This window comes from Suncus etruscus, chromosome 13 (assembly GCF_024139225.1).
Source record: "Suncus etruscus isolate mSunEtr1 chromosome 13, mSunEtr1.pri.cur, whole genome shotgun sequence".
In the NCBI taxonomy this organism is placed as follows: domain Eukaryota; kingdom Metazoa; phylum Chordata; class Mammalia; order Eulipotyphla; family Soricidae; genus Suncus; species Suncus etruscus.
The window spans coordinates 28,982,212-29,008,782 of record NC_064860.1 but is presented as its reverse complement, the minus strand read 5'-3'; the positions used below and the strand labels follow the sequence as shown (position 1 = coordinate 29,008,782).

The 26,571-nt window shown below is 49.0% G+C and overlaps 1 protein-coding gene across 1 annotated transcript in view; it reads left to right on the top strand.

The window, feature by feature from the left end:
• The first annotated feature begins 428 nt into the window (after positions 1-428).
• The window catches only part of ADCY5 (adenylate cyclase 5), a 170,546-nt gene continuing 144,403 nt past the window's right edge, over positions 429-26,571 (top strand). Inside the window, exon 1 of the mRNA XM_049785947.1 lies at positions 429-1,848. Within this exon, the coding sequence (XP_049641904.1) occupies positions 751-1,848 (1,098 nt within the window). The 5' untranslated portion in view covers positions 429-750. The remainder of the gene's footprint in view (positions 1,849-26,571) is intronic.

Sequence of the window (26,571 nt, the reverse complement as noted above, 5' to 3'; positions counted from 1 at the left end):
CCCCCTCCCCCGTGCTCCCCACCCCTCGTAAGGAAATAATGCTGGCAGCCTCGCGCACCTCCCAGTCGCTCCCAGTCGGCCGCGAGGCACGGGCGCCCGGAGCTCGCTGTCCCCGCCGGGACCCTCATAGCCGCAGCTGCAGCCGCCTCGCCGCGTGTACCGCGGGGTTCTACTAGGCAGGGAGCTGCCAGCGCCGCGCTAAGCCGCGCCCCGGCACCGCCAGCCCCGGGGAGGCGCCGCGCAGCGCCGCGCCGCCCGCAAGGACACCCGAGGCTCCGTCCCGCCTCGTCTCGCCTCGCCTCGCCTCGCCCGCAACTCCGGACCAGGACCAGCGCAAGCTCCACGCGAGCCGGGAGTCCGATCGGACGCCCCGCGCAAGCAAGCAAGCAAGCAAGCAAGCAAGCAAGCAAGCAAGCAAGCAAGCAAGCAAGCCAGCCAGCCAGCCAGCCCCAAACTCCCGCTTCTGGGGGACAGGCATTCCGGACTGTCCATCTGTCCCTCCATCCCCCTCCACGCGGATCTTAGATCCCCGTCCTCCCTCTCTTGCGGCCGCCTCCTTCTCCGCTCAGGACGGGGGTGCCAAGATGCCCAGCGGCCGCGCAGGGGCCCGGGCCGCCCCCGACGTGTGACCCCAGCTTGGTCCCCCTGCTCGGCTGTCCGCCGCCCTCTCCGTGGACAACCCCGGCACGGCCTCCGGGGGAGGAGGAGGAGGAGGAAGAAGAAGAAGACGCTGCAGAAGTCGAGAGGGGGATGTCGTCGGGCTCCAAAAAAGGCGTGAGCCCCCCGGGGGGCGCCGCGTCCCGAGGAGGCCCGGAGCACCGTTCCGCATGGGGACAGGCCGATCCCCGGGCCAACGGCTACCCGCACGCTCCCGGGGGCTCCAGCAAGCAAGCTGGGGGGCCGGGGACCCCGCAGCAGCAGCAGCAGCAGCGCTTGGCTAGCCGCTGGCGAGGGGATGATGACGACGACGACCCCCTGGCCGGCGGCTTCGGCTTCAGCTTTCGCTCCAAGTCCGCTTGGCAGGAGCGCGGTGGCGACGATTGCGGGCGCGGCAGCCGGAGGCAGCGGCGGGGCGCGGCCGGCGGCGGGGGCAGCAACCGGGCACCCCCTGCCGGCGGCAGCGGCGGCTCGGCGGCAGCGGCGGCTGCAGCGGGGGGCCCCGAAGTGCGCCCCCGCTCCGTGGACCTGGGCCTGGAAGAGCGGCGGGGCAAAGGCCGCGCCGCCGACGACCTCGAAGGCGCCGTCGAGGGCGACGTCCAGGAGCCCGGCGATGCTTGCAGCCTTGCAGGGTCGGGCCGGGGCCGGGGCCCGGGCGCGGTGCTGTCCCTGGGTGCCTGCTGCATGGCGCTGCTGCAGATCTTCCGCTCCAAAAAGTTCCCCTCGGACAAGCTGGAGCGGCTGTACCAGCGCTACTTCTTCCGCCTGAACCAGAGCAGCCTCACCATGCTGATGGCCGTGCTGGTCCTCGTGTGCCTCGTCATGCTGGCCTTCCACGCGGCCCGGCCCCCGATCCAGCTGCCCTACTTGGTGGTGCTGTCGGTGGCCGTGGGTGTCATCCTGGTGATGGCCGTGCTCTGCAACCGCGCGGCCTTCCACCAGGACCACATGGGTCTGGCCTGCTACGCGCTCATCGCCGTGGTGCTGGCGGTCCAGGTGGTGGGCCTCTTGCTGCCCCAGCCTCGAAGCGCCTCCGAAGGCATCTGGTGGACCGTGTTCTTCATCTATACCATCTACACGCTGCTGCCCGTGCGCATGCGGGCCGCTGTGCTCAGCGGGGTCCTCCTGTCTGCTCTCCACTTGGCCATTGCCCTTCGCACCAATGCTGAGGATCAGTTCCTACTCAAGCAGGTAGGGACCCATGCGGCCGCAAGGATTGGATGGTGGGGGGCAGTCAAGGAGGGTTGGGAGAGAAAAGTTCACTGAAGTCTCCTGGATCAGCCTTTTCTGGACATCCTGGCCCAGCTTTAAGAGGGATAAATGACAGTCCTGTGGGTGGTTCTCTGAGGAACGGTGGTGTGAGAGCAGGCGCCATTCCCAAGTTTGAAGGGGGATTGACAAGTTTGTGCAGTGACAGAGTGTCCCAAGCCCCAAAACTACTACCAGCAGAAGTGGGCAGAACCTGTGAGATGTCTGCCTTGGCTCTCCCTCCATGTCCGAATTAGATTTCATGACCCCTTCCTTCACCCCAGTGCTCTTGGCTTATTGCTAGGGAATGGGCTTTTATATGTTTCTGCTAGGTGAGCCTGAATGGTGGACTTTGGGGGAAAGAAAACTTTTGCCTGGGTGTTGCCTCTGGAGGCCTCTCACTCTCTGACCTGCTCACCTTCTCTCTTTGGCTCCTGAACTTTATCCACTTAGCCCTTCTGATGTGGTTTGTTGGTGTGAGTGAGGCTGAGTTAAAGGGGCTGTGGGAGTTTGTTGCACTACCCCTCCTGGGATCAAACCCAGGACCTCACACTCATCAAGTGCTTTTCTGCTAAGCCACATCAACCTCCATCCTGCCTGGTCTTGTAGTTTGAGACTGCCACAGCACATCCCACCCCATATATAGGGCTTTGCTTCTTCTAAGGCCCCTCTTGCTATCTTTGCTTCTCTTGTTCCTACTTGCAGTGCAGTTCCTCAGATGGGAATCCTGATATGTTGCATCCTTCCTTCATCTGGGGCTCCTCCAGGCAGTGTGGCTCCCTAGGCGTGGTACTCTTTCTGGGGCAGTAGTTCCAGGCAGGCTTGCCAGCACTAGGCTCTTGCTAAACCTCCAGAGTGCTCCGTGACTGAGAAGGAGGCAACCTAGCACCTCTCTGGCTCTAAGTTCATTTCCCAGAGAGTGAGGGGTCTTTGGGAATGTGGCTCAGCAAGTAAAGTGCAGCCTTTTACCCTAGTCTTCAGGAAGAAATATTCAGCTCTTGTTCATCTATAGAAGCACTGCTGCTTGTCAGTGAAAGGACTGTATCTCCCCTAGTGTCCTAGCCTTCCCAGTGCCCTCACTTCCTGCCGGGAGCCCCATGCCTCCATGCCTACCACACTGGCCTTTCCTGTTTCGACTCACAGAGGCACAGCTGGAGTGCTTGCTTGTTCTGGGAGTTTTTTCTCCAATCCGTGTAGCCCCTTGGGTGCAGGACTCCTGAGTGAAGGTGCCTATTCCTCACCTTCTCTTCCTTGTCTCACACTGTACAGGGAGACTTTGGAGGCAATTGCCATTTTATTTGTGTTCCAGTGAGTGAAGATGGTAGAACTGCTGATGCTAAAGTTTTTCCTTGCTCAGATATGGAAAGAAAATAGTCTTTAGAGATCAGGTTTAAAGTTGAGAGACCTAGGGAGAGGAAATGGTCTAAAACTCAACTACTCTTGTGAGTGTTTCTAAAGGGATCTACCCTTTCTTTGGGTTTTGTTTTACTTTTGCAGACTTGGGTGGGAGAGAGAGGGGAATCATATAGAATACCAGAGATTGATCCCAGGTCTGCTGTATGCTAAGCAAACACCCTACCCTCTGTATTTACTCCAGCCCCCTTTAGACCTGAGAGCCTCCACTCTCCGGTAAGGGGTTGTGTCTTGGGGGTTATTCCTGGCTCTGGTTGGAGGCAGATTATTAGGGCAGGTCCGGGTTTTCTTCAGAGGGATCACTTTTCTGAACCACACTTGGCATGAGTCTGATGATAGGTCTTGGATGTTAACTTATATGGGGCTACAGTTGGACCCCCCAGGAAGGAATGTGGAGCCTGGGGTAGGCTTTCTCAGTCTGAGCATAACAGTTCTATTGTGGCCACAGAGAATGGTGGACTGAAGTTCCCCTTAGTTCATTCCTCAGGCAGTCCCCTGTCCTATCTCTTCCTGCTCCACTGCCTTTTCTCCCCCCTCCCCCCAACTCCCAGCCCACACTTCTTTTACTGAGTTTGGTCTGCACCCCTCTGCTGGACTGCAGGCTTCTGGGGGATTGAACTTTCTACAGCCTGCTTGTTCCTTCACTGAGTCTGGCCGAGTGTGTTAGGATGGTCCGTGACCGGGCACTGCAAACATCTCTTCTGTTTGGCTTCAGAGAAACCTGTATCTTCGAGGTGCTTGTGTTTGATTTATCCTTCTGATTATATCTGATGTGCAAGTCTATGTTCTGAAGCACGCTCTAGGTGGACAGTGAGGAGAATCAATCAGTAGGGCAGTGATAGAGGAAGATTTGGTTTCCATACCTTGTATTTTTCTCTGCTGGAGACACTGAAAACGGGGTGGCATTGTTGGATCTGGGCATGTCCTCTTCGTGAGGTTCACAGTTATGCTCTATGACTTTGCACAAGCCATTTATTCTTTTTTTTTTTTTTTTTTTTTTTTGGTTTTTGGGCCACACCCTGTGTCGCTCAGGGGTTACTCCTGGCTATGCACTCAGAAGTTGCTCCTGGCTTCTTGGGGGACCATATGGGACACCGGGGGATCGAACCGCGGTCCGTCCTAGGCTAGCGCAGGCAAGGCAGGCACCTTACCTCCAGCGCCACCGCCCAGCCCAAGCCATTTATTCTCATCCCCCGTAAGTTGGTCCACCTCACTGCCAGGGCCCCAGTCCTCAGCATTGTCACCTGCCTTCTTCCTTGTGGTCAACCCGTCTTACGTGTGAGACTCTGTACTTGGCTTTCATGAGGAGGAGAGCCTTCCTCTCTTAACTGTGCCTACTGCTGCTTTTCTCTTAAATGAGGACCCAGAGGACAGGTGTGCAAGTGATGGTCCTTCCCTCTGCCTCTTTCTCTTACTCTTCTCCTGAGGGACCCCTCAATGCCCCCGCTGCTTCTTTCTCTTTCTCCTCACTTGCTCCTTTCCTCTCTTACTTCCTCACCCCAGGAGAGTCCCCTGTTACTCTCTGCCCACTTCTTTCTTCTGCCTGCCTGCAGGTTCTGTTTCCCCATCCCTTACTCCCACTTGCAGCCACTTCGCTTTAGCCCCCACCCAACGCTCCTATGCTCTTCTTTCACTGTCATCTCGATGGGGTAGAGGGGGACATCACGGGGTTGTTTTTGTCTCCTCCTTTGCCTGTTACAAGTCCCTCTGCTACACCCATACCATAAATAACACTCGAGCATCTGCCAAACACATTCCTCACTTGTGTTAATAGGCTGCAATGATGCCGGAGCCTGTTGCCATGGCAACCTCATTTTTGTTTGACTGTAGCCCACTCTGCTCCATAAAGCCTCTGCATGCACTCACACACAAACAAGCACGCACGCACACTCATTACATATGCTCAAGCTCTTAAAGAGAAGATGTCTTGGGTGGAGGCGGGTGCCTTGCTGTCCAGGGCTACTCTGGAAAGTGGTAATGGATGGGAGAGCTCTTTCCTGAGTAGAGAGTCCTATTCACTGAGGGGTGATGTGATTCTGCAGATTAGCCTGGCTTGGCCTGGTTTCTGAGAATGTTCTGGCCTACACCTGGTTCCATGGACACTTAGGAGAGCTATTGGAGGTTTCCCTTGTAGTGGGTATCGCCTACTTCCCCCCAGCCAATCTATTCAAGGTTCCCACCATTCCCACCTCAGGCCCTTTGGGAGAAACATCCGAGATTTTCTGTGTTATTTTCCTTTATGCCTGTTTGAATGTGCCATGGGCTCAGCAGTTGTTCCAGAGACCAGGAAGGCCCGGCTGTGTGGGTGCTGCTCTGTGACTGAGCACGTGTGAGTGTCTAGAGCGAGGAGGTTGGGTGGGGTTGGGGCTGCAAACCAAGAACCTGCTGCTGAGGTTATGTGTGCCCACGTGTATGAGAGTGTGACTATGTGCTCATGTGTGTTCGCACATGTGTGTCTGTGCCTCCTTGTCTGTGTGTATGTGCAAGCCAACATGTATGCATCTTCTCATGGCTCTCTGTGTGTATGCATGTGGACTGTGGACTGGTCTGCTGAGGGAAGTATTCCCTGGGAGCCTTTGCGCTGACTTGGAAAGTAACCCTTTTTCTCAGTCTTGTGTATTCAGGCTGTTATTCCTGGCTTCTCCTGGACATTTGCCTGACTGATTTGGACCTGGAGTGCCCTTTTGACCTTGACCTTTGACTCTGCAGAGATGTACCCTAGATGCACAATTCCCCTTTTCATAAGAAGTCTGGGGAGTGGTCAGCTCCTCGGCCTCCATCCATCCTTGTCTTTCTCCAGTCCCCCAGCCCTCTGGCTCTCTGAGCAGCCACCCCCTCACTCTGCAACTTGGCATAGAGCCTGCCTGTTGGCTGGGGGCCAGGTGATAGTGACTGCCCCATGTTGCCCGCTGGCAGCTGCTGCCTCCTTGCCCACTAGGCTGATATGCAGAAGGACACTCTCATGTGTGAATGTCTGGGAAGAATCTGCCACTCATTTCTGCCCCCAGAGCTACCTATCTGGACGAGAGAAGTCAGGCACACTGAGCTCCAGCTGCAACAAGCTGGCGTCTGGGATGGTGGTCCTGCCTTTGAGGCTTCTCTTGTCTCTGAGCTAACTGTATTATGTGGTCTCTGATGCAGCTGAGAAGGGGGTGCAGGACCCTATAGGGAAGATGTGCTTCTGAAGAGAGAGAGTCATCTTTGAGAAGCCAGGGTACCCCTGGTTCTTGGGAAAGGCTTAAGCAATCAATAGTGCAGTGGCTGACTCCTCAGAGTGCAGCAGTCCATGATGTCTGGCCTTGTGAGAAGTTTCACTTATTCATAATTCAACCTGCCACTTTAAAAAATTATATTTTTGGTTTGGGGGGGTCACACTTGGCTGTAATCAGGTCTTATTCCTAGTCCTATGCTTAGGGGTCACTCCCGGTAGTAGTCGGGAAACCATATACAGTACTGGAGATTGAACTCAGGTCAGCTGCATGCAAGACATTTCTCTCTGTCTCAGTCTGAGTTTTGATCTAGAGCAAAAGTCCAAGGTCTGGGGGGCTTTGAAATGTAAAACAGGCTTATGTTTGTCTAGAAAGAGGACAGAGAATGTGATTTGGTGCCACCAAAGAGACTTTCCCAGCTTGGCAGAAGTGCTTTTAGCATCTGTGAGAGCAGCTTTCCTAGGCACTTGGGCCCTGTGCGCTTTGCCCTTTGATGCAGCTCACATGGGGTTGTTGGGACCTAAAGATGGGAGGCCCTCCTTTGATTGTGCCAGCCTCATACTGGGTGACAACACCCTTCTTCGCTCCCTTTGACCTGTGATCTTTATCTGGTGGTGACACTAACCCCTGGTAATTTACTTCCCAGATGCAAAACCTGTAATGGAAATGGAAACAGGCATGCCACCATGAATAAATACATAAGACAAGTACCTGCATTATGTTTGATTGTAGTCCATGAAGGTCAGGTAGGATTACCTAATACAGGATGGGATCAGCATTCATTTTTTTCCTCCCAAATACAAAACTTCATAAAGACAATGGAAAAACATACATATATTTGGTCATTCTTTCAAAGTAATGTCTAAACACAGAACAGGAAGAATCTACAACATTCCAAACACAACATAGGGCCCAGATTGTGGATGTGATGTGAGCCCTCATCTTGTTCAGGCTGTTTAGAGAAGCCTCACAGGGTCTTGGTTAGGTTTCTTTAGCTCCTCGGATGCTTGCGGCTCCCTTTGAATCATGATGTTTGCTTGTAGAATTTAGAGGACGATGACCAAGTTTAGCAAGGGGATTGGAAAGCTTTAGTTCTGAGAGGACGCTTGGGAGAATGAGGGAGATTTAGCTGGGATGAGAACAAATTGCATCAAGGTGAGCCAACACACAGGTGCTCAAGGCATTGTGATTGCTCTGATCCTGGTAGTCAGGTTTTAGAAGAGGAATGCCATTAATTTTTTTTCATTGTTTCTAGGGAGAAGGTTGAGGTAAATGGATGGAAGAAGTAGATGGCTTTCAGCCTGCAGTGGGAATCTGATTCAGGCTGTGGGGTTATAGCCATTCATCTAGTGCCTCCTGGGGTAGCTAGCTGTGCTCCTAGAGATGTTCCTTCCTGTGGGCATGGGGCTAACTCTGCCAAGCTCATGTGGTTAAAAAGAAAGGCAGAATCTCTCTCTCTCTCCCCCCCCCTCTCTTGGGGGGAGGCAAGATTTGGCTGTGCTCAGGGCTTACTCATTGCTCTATACTCCTGGTGGCGCTCAGGGGACCATATAGGTTGCCGGAGATGGTACTTCGGTTGACCATGTGCAAGTGCCCTGCCCTGCCTGTATGTGGTCTTGTTGCTCTGGTCCCCAAAGAAGCAGAATTTCTTTGGACGTGCAGACGCCCTGGGCCATGTCTGGAACACTACTGAGTGTGTTCTGAGGCACAGATGCAAGTCTGAAGGCAGATGGTAGTTTTGAGGGGATAGGAAGTGAAGAATACCAGTCCAGACAGAGGGACAGAGGGAGAGAGAGAGGAAAGGGGAGAGAAAGAGAGAGAAAGAGAAAGAGATAAGGCAAAGGGGTTGGGTGTCAGGAGATGACTGAAGGGACGTTGGATTTAAGGGGCAGAGGAGATTAGAGCTGTGAGTATGGTGAGTGGAAGAGCTTGGAAGTGGGGAGAGGGATGCTGTCTGGGAACAATGAGATACAGTCACTAGCAAAAGGGGGGAGTAGACAAACAAACAGTGGAGACAGTAGTGGCTTTATTCTTTAGGCCAGCCCTCTGTGTCAGCGTGAAACCGCACATGCTCGCCCCCCTCGCCTCTTGCTCTCTGGGACTCTGGGTTGATTCTGAGCTGAAGGCTTCCCAACTGCACTCTTGGCCTCTTCTCTTCAGCCCTTCAGGGGTTTCTGGGTTTTGCCACAGCAGAACCAGGCTTTGGAAGGGGTCCTTAAGGATCTAGTATCTCTTCTGTGCTTGGCACATAGTAGGTATTCAGTGAAGGTTTGAATGAGATGAATGAATGAATGAATGAATGAGTGGGTGGTGGGTGGGTGAATGGCTACATGTAGACTCGGCTTTGCCAAAGTGCTAGACCAACACCTCCACAGAAGGAAGCACTGAAGCTCAGTTTGTAAACCTATTTTGGTGGATTGTAATCCTAAACTCTGAGCAGGGCTTCCCAAAGCCCTCCTGCTGCAATTTAAAATGTGTGCTTTCTTGGAAGCAGGGTTGTTGCCTGGCACTGCCGATACTGTATTATTGCACAGAGTTGAAAACCATTATTAAAGTCATTCTTTTAGCTATCATCCCATTCTTTTAGACAACAGCCACGTATTTATTAGATGCCTACTGTGTGCCGGGCACTGTGCTTGTGTGTGTGTGTGTGTGTGTGTGTGTGTGTGTGTGTGTGTGTGTGTGTGTGTGTGTGTAGGGTGACAGGGAGAGGTTCACAGATGACTCAGCCTGGGTCCCAGAAGGGCTTTTAGTCCAGAGCTAGACCAAAAGTGTCCTCTGGAGGGGTGTGGCTAGAGTCTGATCTCACACACATCTGGTTCTCTGTCCTACAAATTTAGGGGACGACCTTAAGTATGAAGAGATGAAGATTTCTGCACTTTGGGATTGTCAGGCTTTTTTTTTTATATATATATATACATATCAGGCTTTTTATGTCTGGAGGGAGATAACATAAGAAACCTTTATCAAAAAGCTTTAACCCCAAAATTTGCTTTTCAAGGACCAAAACAGGGAGCAAAGCACGAGCTTCATGGCTAGGGAACTTGAGTGTTACTTGGGATGCCTAGCAGGAAGGAATCCAGTGCGGGAACTGGGCTCTCCCTGCCCAAAAGCAGGAAGGCCACCTGTGTGGCTGCTTGCCTTATTGTAAAGTCTCATTTCCCACCTAGGACAGATATCCTATATAAAATAAAATAATGGAGTAGAGGGACTGGGGGATCCTTCTTGATTTAGTTTCAGTTTCTTTCAGGGACTTTTTCTGTTTTTCTGTCGTTAGCTTTAGAGCAGGTTGACTCTGTCTAGGTGACCTTTGGTGGGTCCACATTTGTGGAATGTTTCACCTAAGCTCTTACTTCCAGTGCTGCTGACAGGACATAAAGATTGGCTGTTCCAAATTACCTTCCTCACTTTTCTTTTTTTTTTTTTTTTTTTTTTTTTTTTTTTTTTGGGTTTTTGGGCTAGACCCGGTGATGCTCAGGGGTTACTCTTGGCTATGCACTCAGAAATTGCTCCTGGCTTGGGGGACTACATGGGATACTGGGAGATCAAACCATGGTCTGTCCTGTGCAAGGCAAATTCCCTACTGCTGTGCCACCACTCCAGCCCTTGCTTTTCTTTTCTGTCCTTGGTTCCAAACAGTGAGGGGCCCCTCCTAAGCTCCCAGCTCTGCTTATGGGTTCCCAGTGATACTTGGTCAACTGGACCAATGGGTCAATGTGAAGTTTTGATGATGCAGTGGTGTTATGTACCTGCTGTGCCAGGGGCCTTCAAGACCACCCTGGTGATGTTTAAGGACCTCAGGGCCACATGCACTGGTACCAGAGATCGAACCCGTGTCAACAGCTGCATGTGAGGCATGTGTCCTTATTCTTGGATGATCTATCCAGACCAAGAAATATATTTTCTTATTTACTTAAAAAAACATTTGTTTTTTTCTTTTTTAGAGTAATGCATGTTTATATAACTTTATATATCTTAAAATTTGTTGGTTTATTGCTAGAACTCCAAACAAGGTCCTGATGGATGTTAAACATGCATTCTACTACTGAACTATATATTTTCAATTCCTCCTAATGAATACTGATGGAAACCTAGGATGTAGAGTTTTGTAAGGCTTTGAGTTAAATCCCTGGCACTTCCTCACATTCCTAGTGTCATTGTGGTGGCACTGAGTGATCCTGACACCACAACCAACTGTGTGATCTCTGGTCATTGGAGCAAAAATAAAAACAAAAGCAAGGGAAAAATGAACCTTTATTTATATATATGTCTTTGCTTTAAGGCTGGCTCTGGGCTAATCTCTTACATAGGTGATTTTATTTTATCTTAATATTCATCTTATGAGAAAAAACTTTATGCTAATATCTGGGCTGGAGAAAAATGATAAAAGAGAAGGTAAGAAACTTCCTCAAGGTCATAGAGCTACTGAGTATAGCAGATGGTTCCATGCCCTGCCTATGCTCCCAGGGCCTGCCGCTTTCCAGCCTGTCAGTCAGACCTTCAGCTCTTAGCCCCTCAGGACTTTCTTTGGCATTGAGGAAGTGTTGGGGAGATACCCCCTCCCCACCAGAGCAGTTCTTTTTTGTTTGTTTGTTTGTTTTTGGGCCACACCCGGTGACGCTCAGGGGTTACTCCTGGCTATGCGCTCAGAAGTCGCTCCTGGCTTGGGGGACCATATGGGACACCGGGGGGATCAAACAGCTGTCCATCCAAAGCTAGCGCAGGCAAGGCAGGCACCTTACCTCTAGCGCCATCGTCCGGCCCCCAGAGCAGTTCTTAACTGAAGTTTCATCCTGTCTTGAGCCTGCAAAAGGTTTGTCTCTGTTCGCCCAAGTGGTAACAGGCTTTCTAGCTTCAGAGTGTGTGTGTGTGTGTCTGTGTGTGTCTGTGTGTGTCTGTGTGTGTGTGTCTGTGTGTGCCTGTGTGTGTCTGTGTGTGTCTGTGTGTGTGTTGTGTTGTGTTGTATTTCCTTGGGACATCTCCAGATAAATCACTGCACTCAAATTCTTGTTTCAGGATCTTTTTTTGGGGGGGAGGCATTCAGATTGAATGAAGAAGCAGGGGTTCATCCAGGTTTTGTTGGCTTAACTAGTTTCCATCCTATTCAGGATATGTTTGTTGCTCATTGGATGGAAGCACTTTTGGATTGAAGAATCTTTTGGATTGCCTTAGACCACCTGTTCTTTTCCCCTTTGGGTTCCCAATAAAATCAGTCCTCCCATATTCCAGTTTCAGGGAGAAGCAGCTTTCGGTTTCCGGTTTCCACCACTGAACTTTTTTGGTTGTTGGTCTTAGGGCTAGTGAGCTTGCAGTTGAAGTCCCCAAACCTGTTTTATCCCCATAACTGTGTGTGTTTGCTTCTAGACTTGTGTCTGCCCAATCCCCTGGGATTGGGCCACGAGGCTTCCGCTTTAGTTTTGGCTTAAACATACTAATGATGGGAAGAAGCTGCTTCCGGCATGGAAATCCTGACTCAGGAGCTAGAATTCATGTCCCTGGGGCCTCCCTTCGATTGGATCACTAGTAGGGTAGTTACAAGAGTAGAGAAATGGCATGAAATTTATAAAGTAAGTAATATATACATATATATTTGAGTTTTTACTTCTTAAAATTGTGTTTACTTCTGTACTCTGGCACTGATAGTGGCTCAAATAAATGCCAGCCAGAAGATTCAAATACTTGTATGATTGATTAGCATGTATAATATGCACATATCATGAGTATAACTTTGGGACCACACCCAACTGGGCTCAGAGACATGCCTTACCCACTGCACTGTCACTCCAGAGCCCCAGCAGTGCTCAGAGACCCTTTGTTTGATGCTGAAAATTCAAGCCAGGATAACGGCACACAACCACTTGCAAGGCAAAGATGTGCAAGGCTAAGTGCTTCACCTTCTGTTTTATCTCTCTGGCCCTAACATGTTAGTTATAGATGACAAAGGGTTTTGTTTTGTTTTTTAGTTATTATTGTTGGTTTTGTTTTCCCTAATTTCTTTTTGTTTTGGGGTCACACCTGGCATTGTATAGGGCTTATTCCTTGCTCTGCACTAAGGAATCACTCCTGGCAGTTCTTGGGGAACCATATGGCATGTTGGGGATTAAACTGGTATATTATTATCTCTCTGGCCCCAACAAACACATTTACATGCATTATTTCATGTGCTTCTAATGACAGTTGTGAAAAGGTGCGAGGCTAAGTATGCTGGAGAGACTTGACTTTGGGACCAAGGAGAGCAGGAGAAAACCTGGTTTGTCATCTTCCAGCTGAGTTGCCTTATTCTCTTCTAGTTCTCTCTCTGTAAACTGGGGATCCTGATTTCCTGACATAGGATCTGGAATTGGGTGGCCAAAAGTGTACGCTTTTGCGGATGAGGGCATTCCTAGGTCCAGACCTTGTGGCTAGTTGTGTTTTAGAGAGGAGGTACGTACAGGTTCAAAGAGGTTAAGTGACCTCTATAGGCCACATAGCTTTAGGCACCAATGTAAAAATCAAGATTTCTGACTCCAAGGGGCCTGGAGAGGCTCAACTGTGCTCTGGCAGCTGTTTATTTTGGAGTGCAGTGCAGTGCTGTATTCTGAGTGCTACCTTCCCTCCTGCATTTGGCTTTGATGGGCATTAAATGAGTTGTCATTTCCTGAGCTGCAGGAATCTGATTGTTTGAGGGAGGCAGAGGAGGTTGGGAAGGGCACCTGGGATCAGATGTTAGACTCTAAGAAGAGACCCAGAGTGCACATTCATGGGTGTGGATGGGGACTGAGATGGCAGAAAGAGTCAGAAGCTACACTGTAAGCTCACCTTCCTCTGAGGAGATAGTTCCTTTCATCTGGTATTCTGGCACCAGAAGTGGAACCAGGAAATAAGAGGGGGTTGCCTGCCTGCTGGGGACACATCAGGGTCTCTTCTGGGAGCAGTACTCATCTCAGTCCCAGGACCAGGGTGGAACAGTGTGACGGGAGGGCAGTGTGGTTCCTCTCAGAGCAGCCTCTAGAAACAACAAAATACACTTTATTGAGACCTGCTAGAATGGCTGTAAAGCCCACCTCCTGTCAACCCTCAGCAAAAAAAGCACCCCCCAAACATACTGTCTGCAATTCACTTGTGTCTGTTGCTTATCCTGAGAAGTGAGAGGAAAACATGCCTGCTGCCTCTGTCTTATTCATTCACTAAGTAGGTCTTCCAAATTTTATTGCTACATTCTCTTTGGAGGTTGGGATAGCTCTTCATTTGTTAACCTGAGGTGCCCTTGGCCCTAGGCTTCCTCTGGCTAAAACCTTCCTGTCCACAACCCATCCCCTATGTCCCTACCTGGCCCACAGTCAGCAATACCAGCCTGGAGGCACCTCAGTCCTGCCACCTACATCCACTCGGGAGACTGCTACATAAGAGGGGCTCCAGTGGAGTCATGGAGTTCAGAGTAAGCTTGCAGGGACCCCACCTTTGCAATACACCTGCCCCCTGGAACTAACATTAGAAACATCCGCTTCTTTCCCTTAGCATATATCTGGTTTATTTTTTGGGCTGTTTACAGAGGGGTTTGGGCTACAAAAGTGGTACCCAGGGGCTGTTCCTAGCTCTGTGCTTATGGCATGGAGGACCATTTATAGTATTGCAGTTCATACCGGGATCTGTGGGATCTTTCTGGTCCTCTTGATGTTTTTTAAATTTTTTTTTTTTTTTTTTTTTTTTTTTTTTTTTTTTTTTTTTTGGTTTTTGGGCCACACCCGTTTGATGCTCAGGGGTTACTCCTGGCTATGTGCTCAGAAATCGCCCCTGGCTTGGGGGGACCATATGGGACGCCGGGGGATCGAACCGCGGTCCGTTCCTTGGTAGCGCTTACAAGGCAGACACCTTATCTCTAGCGCCACCTTCCCGGCCCCAATGTTTTTTAAATTTTTGTCTTTGTGTGCTATAGCCAGCTCCCTGAGGTACATACCAATTTTTTTAGTGCCTTGGGTTTTGATTTCGGCTTTCTCAGCTCCGTGGGACGGTGGTGGATACTTTCTATTCTGTTTCCACTCTTTTTCTTTTCCTTTTTGGGGATGGAGGAAGACCCAGTAGTACTCAGGGAACAATCCTGGTTGTGCTCAGGGAATCATAGACTGTGGTACGATTTGCAATGCCACAGCTGTGGTCTCTGATAAGACTTTATTAACCTTTGTATCATCTTTCTGGCCCCTCTGTTCCTTTTTCACAATTTTCGCACCTGCCCTTCTCTTTATTGTTGTTGTAATGATTAGAGGTCACTCACACAGGACTGGCGTCCAGATGTGCACATTTAATTGTGGTAGTCACCACAGTTGCATATCAGGTTGTAGTGCTTGTACGCTTCGTTTAGGTCCTCACTAAGGTTTGCAGTCCTTTACCAGTGGTGTTGTACATATGCTCAGGCAGGCCACACTCTTTAGCTGTGGTGCTCAAATGTGTTCTGTGGTAGTGTGAGTGATGTTTGCTACAGCCAATGAGTTCACAGGGGTCAACTCACTTCCTGGCCCAGTACTTTAATTGTGGTGCTTTAAGTTGTAGTGCACACACACACACACACACACACACACACACACACACACACTTAATTGCTCTGGTGTCAGAAATTGCTTGAGGTGTCAGGGAATCACAGTTGGCAGAGCTGCCAGGGCCTTGATGGTCACAGCAGAGATCAAATTCAGTCTTATGCTTACAAAGAAGGCACTCAAAACAACTGAGCCATCTTTCAAATCTAAGAATTCTTTTTTTTTGGGGGGGGGCACATTCGGTGATACTTGGGGATAACTCCTGGCTATGCGCTCAGAAATTGCTCCTGGCTTGGGAGACCATATGGGATGCGGGGGGATCAAACCATGGTCCATCCTAGGCTAGTGCCAGCAAGGCAGACACCTTACAGCTCTGCACCACCACTCAGGCCCTCAAATCTAAAAATTCTACCTCTTGGTAGAAAAAGGTTCATTATGTAGACCCTTCTTAGGATAGGGCCAGTTGGTCCCATAGTCTGGAACCTGGTCTTAGAAAGCACTAATTTCCATCTTTATGTTCATTTATTTATTTGTTTGTTTTTTGTTTGTTTGGGGTCTACAACTGGTAGTGCTCCAGTTATTTACTCCTGGCTCTGTGTTCAGGGAACTATCTTGGCAGTGTTGGGGTACCATGTGTGGTCCTAGGAATTGAACCTTGCAAAACAAGTTCCTGTTCTATCTCTTCAGTTCCTGCTTTTCATCATTACTGTCTTGGTGATGTGAGAATGGGCCACCTGATATCTGTTCTCTCTCCCACCTTCAGGCCCCACACCTCTTCTTTGTCTCTTTCCTACCCTGGAAAGGGATGTGAAAAACTCACATTCTAAATTGTGGGAAAGACCCCGGAGATTTGCCATGAGGATGATAAGGATCGAAGTTGTGGCTCAGTGGTAGTGTGCTTGCCTTGCATACATGCGGTTCTGGGGTCTGTTTCCAGGACCACAAAACCAAGTGTGTGATCAACCCTTAAGAATCATGAATATGCGGGCCCAGAGAGATAGCACAGTGGTGTTTGCCTTGCAAACAGCCGATCCAGGACCAAAGGTGGTTGGTTTGAATCCCCGTGTCCCATATGGTCCCCCGTGCCTGCCAGGAGCTATTTCTGAGCAGACAGCCAGGAGTAACCCCTGAGCACCGCCGGGTGTGGCCCAAAAACCAAAAAAAAAAAAAAAAAAAAAAAAAAAGAATCATGAATATGAACTTGGATAATAATACAAAGTCCTAATAGTCTTCCTTTGAAAAAAAATTTATTTTTCTCCCCTCCTTATTTTTTGGTGACACACAACTGTGCTTAGGGATTATTCCTGGAGGAACTTGGGGTACGCTCTGTGGTGCCAAGGATAGGACTGTGGTTGATCAAGTGCAAGGCAAGCACCTTACTTGCTGTACTATCCAAGCTAGTCTTCTTTCTTTTCAAGGCAACCTCATGAGATAACCTTTCTTCCATGCCTGGAAACTTCTCGAGGGTCAGTTGCTCTGGTATAATACATGTGCATGTTAGCTCCATTGTTTCACCTCAGGTGCTCAGAGCTGAGACTTCAGTTTGCCAGTGGGGTTCACCTCAAGTAACCCCACAATGCTGAGGATGTAGGAGGCAAAGACATTGGAAAGGTTTCTAACATCACCTACCCAGAGCCTCCCATACATCTGTGGGCCTCGGGGTGAGAATGAGCTTCCCCTCACAGGGGAGGGAGCATGTGGAAGCCTCCGATGCAGCAGCTGATTTATGGCCATATTGAAAGGCGCGTTGTTTATATATCTAAAGGGTTTATTGTGGTGATTCATGAAAGAGTAATGGCCACTAAAAATTATTGCAGGCGTGTAAGAGGGGAAGGAACCAGGGTTGGTGGTTGGTATATAAAATCTTGTCAGGCAGGGTTGTGGTTCCATATATTTATGTTGCTCTTAACACCACCAGCAATTAGCCTCACATTTGGGTCAATAAATGGCTCAGTACAGGGCAGTGATAATGGCAGGGGTACTTCACATGCAAAGTACCTCCTCTGTGCTATGCTGAGCCATCTTCATGGAGCAGCCTTATTCCTGGGTGCCCTGAGGGTCCGTTAGCTCAGACAGATTCACACTGATCGCTTGCTAGGAGCTCTGCCTACTCTTGTTTTACATGGTATTTTCCTTTCAAGTGGGGAGAAACTGGATGGACCCCTGGGGCCATCCCACTCACCTCTAATTCTCTGTGAATCTCCTGCCCTAATTCCAGTACTCACTGGAATATGTTGCTAGAAGATGCTCAGTTAATGCTGGTGGCTGTGATATTCACTGAGTTACATGGCAGGTAAATAGCATTGTGCATCCTGCACCATTACTGCCTTTTATTTATTTATTTATTATTATTATTTTTTTTTTTTTGGTTTTTGGGCCACACCTGGTGGTGCTCAGGTGTTACTCCTAGCTGTCTGCTCAAGAGTGCTCCTGGCAGGCACGGGGGACCATATGGGACACAGGGATTCGAACCAACCACCTTTGGTCCTGGATCGGCTGCTTGCAAGGCAAATGCCGCTGTGCTATCTCTCCGGGCCCCATTACTGCCTTTTAAACAATTTTTTATATTTGGGGGTGTGAGAGGGTATCATCCTGACAATACTCAGTTGTTACACTCAACTTGTTGCTTGGGGGGGCAGTCATGTGGTGCTGAGGATCAAACCCAGGCTTGTCTCACTTGCAAAGCATGTTTTCCAGCCCTTGCTCTGGCCCAAAATATTTTTAATGCACTTTTAATTGAATCATTGAGAGATACAGTTACAATTTTTTTATGATTGAGTTTCAGTTATATGATGTCTAACACTCTTCACCAGTTCACATTTCCTGCCTCCAATATCCCTAGTTTTCTTCATATCCTACCTGCTGCCCTTCTCACTGTCTGTACTTGGTGGTACTTGGGGCTACTTTCAACTATGTGTCCAGGAGTTGCTCCTGGAAGTGCTCAGGGGGCTGTGTGGTGTCAGGGATAGAACCTGGAACTCCTACATGCAAAGATTGGGCTCGGCCTGTTAAGCTGCCCCCCCATTTTTGGTTTTTGGGCCAAAGCTGGTGGCACACAGGGGTTGGTTACTCAGAGCTCTGCCCTCAGAAATCACTTCTGGCAGGCTTGAGGAACTATATGGGATTCCGGGTATCAAACACAGGTCAGTCATGTGCAAGGTGATAGCTGTGCTATCGCTCCAGCTCCTTTGATCAGTATTTTATTTTAGGCACAATGATTTGCAATACTGTTTATAATAGGGCTCCAGGTCATACATTTTCTATATCACACGTACATCAGTGTATACTTCCCTCCACAATTGTCTCAGTGTCCCTCTTCAATCTCCATTCTCCTGCCCTTGGTAAGTTCATCCTGTAGACTAGTTCTCATTTTCTGTTGTTTTTGGCCATTTGTCATTTCCATTCTGTATTTCCTTTTTTTGTTTTTTGCTTGTTTGTTTTTGTTTGTTTTTGGGGGTCACACCTGGCGGTGATCAGGAGTTATTCCTGGCTCTGTGCTCAGAAATTGTTCTTGGCAGACTCAGGGGACCATATGGGATACCGGATTTGAACCACCATCTACCCTGGATCGGCTGCATGCAAGGCAGATGCCCTACTGCTGTGCTATCTCTCCAGCCCCCACTTTTTTTTTAAGTAAAAAAATGTATTGGAAATTTTATATATAATCTTTGTGATCAGAAATTATTTCTGGCAGGCTTGGGGGACTATATGGGGTGCTGGGGATGAAAACCCAGCTCAGCTGTACGCTGATCTACCCACAGTGCAAATTCCCTACCCACTGTGCTATGGCCCAAGCACCCTCAAGTCTTAGTTTTTTGGGTTTTTTTTTTTCTTTCACAGCTGCTGCAGCCCAAGTCTTAGTTTTTTGACAAGTGTTCATATTGTTTTCCAAAGAGGTTGAAGCAGTGGACACTCCCTCCAGTAGTAGATGAGCATTTCTTCCAGGCCCATTGCCCCTCCTGCTGCCAGCACTGGTTTTTGTTCTTTAATATTCCTCCCAGACTCTCTGTGAGAAGAGACACCTGAAGCTGAGAGGAGGAAAGAATCTGAGTTAGTGACTCCCTGACTTCCCATGTGTCTATGATTTTTACAGCACACAGTGGAGACTAAGAGAGAAGTCAGGAGTGGCGATGGCTGGTGTGGGAGTGTGGGGATCAGGGCGTAGCTTACTCAGCTTCCTTCCTCCTCAGCCCTTTTGGATAGGTGCAGGAGACACAGGAGGCCCTGCTCATTTTCTCTGAGGATGGAACAGAAGGAGAAGTTCTGGGGTGTGTGTGTGTGGGGGGGGGTTGAGGCCCCACAGTCTCCTTCTCTAGCACCAGAGTGTCCTTAGGGGAAACCCTTCCCAGGTGTTCCATGTGAAGGATAATGTGGTCTTGTAGAGGGACTCATGTGGAGAGAGTTCACTTCAACTTTCATTTTCTATTCACTTTTGAAGTGGAATGTTCTAGTCTGGGTGACAGTGGCCTAGAAAAGCCAGTTAATCACCATTTGGCATCTTCTCCTTGTAGGGTGCTGCTGGCATTGTGGCTTTCCCACCTAACATCACCTGTGCAGCTGAAGTGAATACTGTTCCTCACAGCCCCCCCAACCTCCCCCCCCCCGGGTGCTTTCCTCTGAAGCAGGCCTCTTGAGAACTCCTCTTGCCTCTTTTGTTGTTATTGTTGTTGTTGTTGTTGTTGTTGATTTTTGGTTTGGGGGCGTCACAACCAGTGCTGCTCAGGGATTACTCATGCCTCTATGCTCAGGGATAATTGATGGTGCATAGGATGCCGGAGCTTGAACCCAGGTTAGCTGTGCTCAAGGCAAGAGCCCTGTCCACCATACCACGTCTACCACCCCTCCTCTCTTTTCTGAAGTTGTCTCATCCTCTGTTGGGATCTTGGGTTAATCGGGAGAAAGTTGGGGGCATCATGGGGTGGCGAGCTCCTATTTCTGGACAGAGGAATGACTGTCACATCAAGCCTATGTGTGCTGAGTGCCTCCAGTTTGTGCTGCCTGCCCTCAGGTACTGGGTTTTTCTCTCTTGTCTCCTGAGAGTTAAAAAAAAAAAAATAACCCCGAGGTGGATTGAAAGATCAGAACTGGTCTAGTTGTTGGGAGGCTCCCCAGCAATGCAGATCCTCTGGCTCTACTTTGCCTGGTGGCTTAGTGCTCAGTCCTGACCATGTAATACTGGCTTGCACCCTTCTTTTTTAAGCTATCGTTCTGGTTCTAGATCTGGTTTCTTTGAAGAGACTGAAAGTGTATGACTGCCCTTCCCTCTTCCCCTGAGGTCCTTTCAGGCTTGAGGTGGAGCAGGATCTCCTGGGCAATGCATGAGAGGAGGAAGAGTTGGGAGGACAGAGGCTGGTGCTGCCCACAAGCTGTGCTAAGAGGTGGGGAAGGGCAGAGAGCACCCACTCACTCTGCTCATCCCCCAGCTTGGCTCTCCACACCCCAACGGACATTCTCAGGAACTGGTGGGAGCTGGGCAGCAGTAAGGGGAAGCAGAGCTGGAGAGATCAGTTAAAGTGAAGTGTGGATTTGGGGTTTTCTCACTGAAGGCTGCAGAAGTACTGAGCCTAAATTTTCCTAGAGATGACAAAGTGGTTACCCCCTTGCTTACCTCCCGACTCCACTACTGCATCTATCCCTCTTCTTCTCATGCTTGTCAAGTGGCCTGGAGGAAGCTCACGTTCATCTTATCATGGTTCTGTTTTAACTTTCATATTTTATTTTCTGTTTACAAAGAGGGCACATGTGTGGAGTGGGGGCAGAGAGATAGTATAGCTAGCAGGGTGTTGGCCTGGCATGTGCCCAATGAGTTCAATCCCCAGCACCACATATGGTGCTCCTGAGCTCTACCAGAAGTGATCCCTGGGCACAATTAGTAGTGGCCCAAACCCAGAAAAAATGGCAAATTTGGTGAAGCAAATTTGGTGAATCTTTTTTTATTAGTTTGTTTGTTTTGGGGCCACACCCATTGATGCTCAGGGGTTACTCCTGGCTCTGCGCTCAGAAATTGCTCCTGGCTTGGGGGACCATATGGGACTCCAGGGGATCAAACTGTGGTCTGGCCTAGGTCAGTCGCGTGCAAGGCAAACACCCTACCATTGCATCACCACTGTGGCCTCAGGAATACACCAATTTAACAGAATGGACAGCTAATAACAAAAGCTTACTAATCTTCTGCAGTTGTACTTCATTGTAGAAACAATAATTTTCACAAATGTGCTTGCTACTGTCCTTTTTCTTTGTTCTTTATTTACATTTATGTGTCTTCCATTTTATTTTTTCTTTCTATATTTTAACAACTTTGCTTTCACTATTGAAAACAAATCTATTATGATCAACTATGTGATGTATTTTCTTTTTGTGGGGGGGGTTGTTTCTTTTTTGGCCCACACCTAGTGATGCTCAGGGGTTACTTCTGGCTATGCACTCTGGGGGACCATATGGGATGCCAGGGATCAAACTGCAGTCCATCTTAGGCCAACTGCGTTCAAGGCAAATGCCCTACCACTGCGAGACCACTCCAGCCTCTGGTGAATCATTTTTTATCTTGTACACAAAGTTGTAAATTTGTTTTGTTTTGTTTTGGGGCCACACCCGGCAGCGCTCAGGGGTTCCTCCTGGCTCTACATTCAGAAATCTCTCCTGGCAGGCTTGGGGGACCATATGGAATGCCAGAATTCGAACCACCAACCTTCTTCATGCAAGGCAAATGCCTTACCTCCATGCTATCTCTCCTACCCCAACAAAGTTGTAATTTTAATGCTTTTCATATCCATGTTAAAAATGTACAGATTGTAAAAATGAAAGATGAATTTATCCAAAGAAAATTTTTATGCCATTAATGTACTTCACAAGAAAGTTTTGAAGATATTTTAAGTTGCTAAGAAAATAAAAGATTAAATGTGTACATATTATGTATACTAAATACATACAGCAACTATGTAAAATTCTTTTGTAGTTTACTTTGACCTCTGTTCTCAAATATTTGTCCAAGACAGATGCATTTATCTTATACTTATTTGAAGTATGAATATCTAAGGGTGCAATCCAGTTAACCACAATATATTTAAAGTCCTTTCCTGGGGCCAGAGAGATAGCACAGTGGTAAGGCATTTGCCTTGTAAGCAGCCAATTCAGGACAAATGGTGTTTCGAATCCCGGCAACCCATATGGTTCTCCATGTCTACCAGGAGTAACTTCTGAGCAGAACCAGGAGTAACCTCTGAGTGCTGCCGGGTACGACCCAAAAACCAAAAACAAAACAAAAAATATCCTTTCCCGGTAGTAAAGGATTATTGCTAAATATATAGCACCGCAATTCATTGATAGGAAAGGGTATTCACACCACACACAATATAATAATAATTAAAACACTGAAAACGATTGTTAGTATCTATAGAATAAGAAACTGATATGAGCTTTAACTTTCCTAGCAAAGAACAGGTTAAACTGTTTGAACTACCAAAATCTCCAAGTTATTCTACTAAGAAAAAAAGGCAAAACAAACCCCAAATCAGCAATATGGGGTGACGAAGTTGTGCAGTTGTTGCTATGGCTAGGACATTAATCTTCTTAGTGTAAATGTATTTTCTGCTCATCAGCAGCAAGATATACCCACCAGGTTAATATGAAATTATTGGCAAGACCCCTGAGGAGACAGTAATGATGGGGGTGCTGAGGCAGGTGTTTCTGGGGGGGGGGTGTAGGCTTTGAGGTCACCACTCCATATAGGGCTGGGCATATAGTGGGAGAAATTTTCCATGGCTGTTCTGCTGCATTTGAAAGTGTCTTACAAGCCATCCTGGCACAGGGCAGGCTGTCTTTGGGGGAACAGCTCCTGTTTTATTCCCTTGCTTCAACCTTTTCCATTCTCATGAAACCCTGGGGTTCTAGTGAGGGAAAGCCTAAAAGGGGTCCTCATCTTTCCCCTCAAGAGATGCTCAATCTGACAGGAATCTTTTAGAGACATCCAGCCTCAAGAATGGCCATTACAGCTACTTCTTCCAGGAGTACCCATGAGGCTAGAATAAGCTCATATCCATGAACCCACACACTTTCCCTTTATGTGGGTATTCCTTGTGTGGGCTCTCTCATGGAGGTCCTGAAGCCAAACTGCTGATTCTCAGCTAAGCCAAAGTTAGGATGTAGAGTTGATCAGCACTGCTGGGCTCAAAATACCTGTGTCACACTAGCAGTACTGGGTCCTACAGGGCTAAACCAGTGATGCTGAAGGACCATGTAGTACCAGGAATCACTAGGTTGGTACATCTCTCTAACCCCGAGTAATGATTTTTGAATTTTGTGAAGTATTTGGATCCTTGGGGCCACCCATAGTGAGCCTCAGTCCAATGCTGTTCAGGCTCTGTCATGGTGAAGGCTCAGGCTGCTCTGGTGTTCCTGTGGTACAGGAAGTCAAACTTCAGGTATGTGCTCTGGCCTTGGAGTTATGCCCCTGACCCTTTTCCTTCTCCTCCTCTTCCCCCTCCCTTCCTCTTCTACCTCCTTTTCTTCTTCTACTTCCCCCTTTTCCTCCTCTCATCCCCTTCTCTTCCTCCCCTCCTCTCCTTCTTCCTTTTCTTCTTCTTCCTCCTCCTCTTTCTCCTCCTCCTCCTCCCTCCTTCTTTTTTTTGGGTGTGGGGGGGGTCACACCCAACAGCACTCAGGGTTACTCCTGACTCTACATTCAGAAATCTTTCCTGGTAGGCTCGGGGGATCATATGGGATGCTGGGATTCGAACCACTATCCTTCTGCATACAAAGCAAACACCCTATCTCCATGCTATCTCTCTGGCCCCCTCCCTCCTTTTTTTTTTTTTCTGGTTTTTGGGCTGCACCCGGCGTTGTTCAGGGGTTACTCCTGGCTGTCTGCTCAGAAATAGCTCCTGGCAGGCACGGGGGAACATATGGGACACCGGGATTCGAACCAACCACCTTAGGTCCTGGATCGGCTGCTTGCAAGGCTAACGCCGCTGTGCTATCTCTCCGGGCCCCCCCCCTTCTTAGACCATGTTATGGAATATAGCTAACAGAGCACTTTTTTGGGGGGGTCACAATCGGCAGCACTCAGAGGTTACTTCTGGCTTTACGCTCAGAAACCGCACCTGGCAGGCTCAGGGGACCATATGGGATGTTGGGATTCAAATCACCGTCCTTCAGCATCTAAGGCAAACACCCTACTGCTGTGCTATCTCTCCAGCCCCTAACAGGGCACTTTTTTTTTTTTTTTTTTTTTTTTTGGTTTTTGGGCCACACCCGGCGGTGCTCAGGGAAATAGCTCCTGGCAGGCACGGAGGACCATATGGGACACCGGGATTCGAACCAACCACCTTTGGTCCTGGATCAGCTGCTTGCAAGGCAAGCACCACTGTGCTATCTCTGTGGGCCCAACAGGGTACTTTTAAGTGAAATTCATAGTACCACCAAAATATCTATTACTTCTATTTTGGTTTGCTGCCTGAACCCCTGAACACTACCAGCTATGGTCTAAAAGCCAAAATAAAGTACATTGTATAGTGAGAAAATGGAATCTTGAAGAAGTGAAGAGACGTGTCTAGAGTGGGCTCTGACTCTCTAAATATGGAGGGCAGGAATTCCCTCAGAGTCAATGCAAACATTTTTTTTTTTTTTTTTGGTTTTTGGGTCACACCCTGTGATGCTCAGGGGTTACTCCTGGCTATGAGCTCAGAAGTTGCTCCTGGCTTCTTGGGGGACCATATGGGACGCCGGGGGATCGAACCGCGGTCCGGTCCGTCCTAGGCTAGCGCAGGCAAGGCAGGCACCTTACCTCCAGCGCCACCGCCCAGCCCCTAATGCAAACATTTCTTACAGAATGCCTGCTTAGAGTGGAACCCAGCCAATATGGGCAGAGCCCTAGAATATGTCTGTCTTGACCTCTATCCTATTCCCTGTCCCTCCATCTCTTTGCATCAAGCATGACCCTAACCAAAATTCATCATCATCCCTAACATGGCATCTTTTTCTTCAGTATCATTCTCCCTGTGTGTCTCCATTCTGATTGGTGTACCAGTTTGGGGACTCTTTTTGATGAGTCTTTATTTGGTTGGTATCAGAAAACTAAGCTGAAGAAGCTGCTGCCTGCTCTGCATCCTGCAGTCCTGTCAATAGCGGCTTTTGTGGGCTCAATGTGTTCTTAGTGCAGTGCATGTCCTCATTTCATCCCACAACAGTTCTTGTTCCCATTTGCAGATGGGAACACTGAGTCTCGGCATGCTAAATCACTCACCCAAGTTGTCACAAAATGAATCAAGCAGCCCAGCTCCTCCTCCCCACTCCTGTCCCCTCCAATAAGAGCCATACTTCATGGTGTTGGTTCAGGGGAGCTGAGACATGCTTGGCCCAGCAGTGAGGTACTGGCTGGGGGCATAGCATGGGGTTATAGAATCTAAGTCAGGGCCTCACACATGTTTGTCATGTGTTTGACTGAACTCCCTTTGTAGCCCTTCATGTGAGCCGTTATCCCCGCAGATTTAGCCTAGCACAAGGACATGGCTGGGAGAGGTAAAGTGTGGGGGCAATACATAGGGGTGTCTGGGCTAGGAGTTGGAAAGGCAATGTGCACCCTCAGAAGGTTCTTATACAAGAATGTGTGTGGCTACAGCCTGCCTGTGTCGAGAACTCTGGGGAGGTAAGGCTGCTGAAGTGTTGACTCTGGAGATGATATGGAGAGAGATTGGGGAGCGATCTTCTTGTTTTTTTTCTGAGTATCAGTGTTCTCCTTTACTTAAAATGGGAGAGCACAGGCTTGAGAGATGGCACAGAGGATAAGAACTTGCCTGGTTCAATTCCTGGCACTGCTTCCTGAGCGTAGAGCCAGGAGTAGCTCCTGAGCAAGGCCATGGGCCCAAAACTTAAAAAAAAAAAAAAGGCATGGCGGTGGCACAAGAACCCCACCCTACTCCCGTGCTGTGTTGATGTTGTTGAACGTTTATAATGTGTACCCTACATCCTGTATTGAGGCTTCTGAGGAAACACCCTGAATCTCAGTCATCATTGTGCTTCCACGAGCTTTCTGGGCATGGAGGGCTGTCATGCCTCTTTCACAGGCCTGAGTTTGCACGGCAGGAAGTGGGACAGAAGAAACTGGCACCACGTCCCCAACATGGCCTCCCTGAATCTAGCTGTGGTCTCAGGCTTGGGTTTCTACCCTCACCCTTTCTCCTGATGCTAATCCACACCCCCTGCCCCCACTCCCAGCATAGACCCTCTAGGCATCAGCTGCCCGCAGAACCATCTGGATGAAGCCACAGGCTGGACCCCAACTTTGTTAGGTGAGGGTGAACTGGGCAGTGAGCCCAGCCAGTTCCCCTGAATTGCAGGCCAGTGTCTGGGTGGGGTTAAGCCTGGGGCGAGAGAATGTGAAAAAGTCCAGAACATTTCCCTGGCTAGATGCTTGTTTAGGGTCAGACATGGGACCGGCCAGCTGGGTGGGTGGCTGGAGGACAGTGAAGTTACTGCTCATTCTTAGCCATGTACACCCTAGACTGGGCCCCTTTTTTCCAGCAGCCTTCAGTTACCCT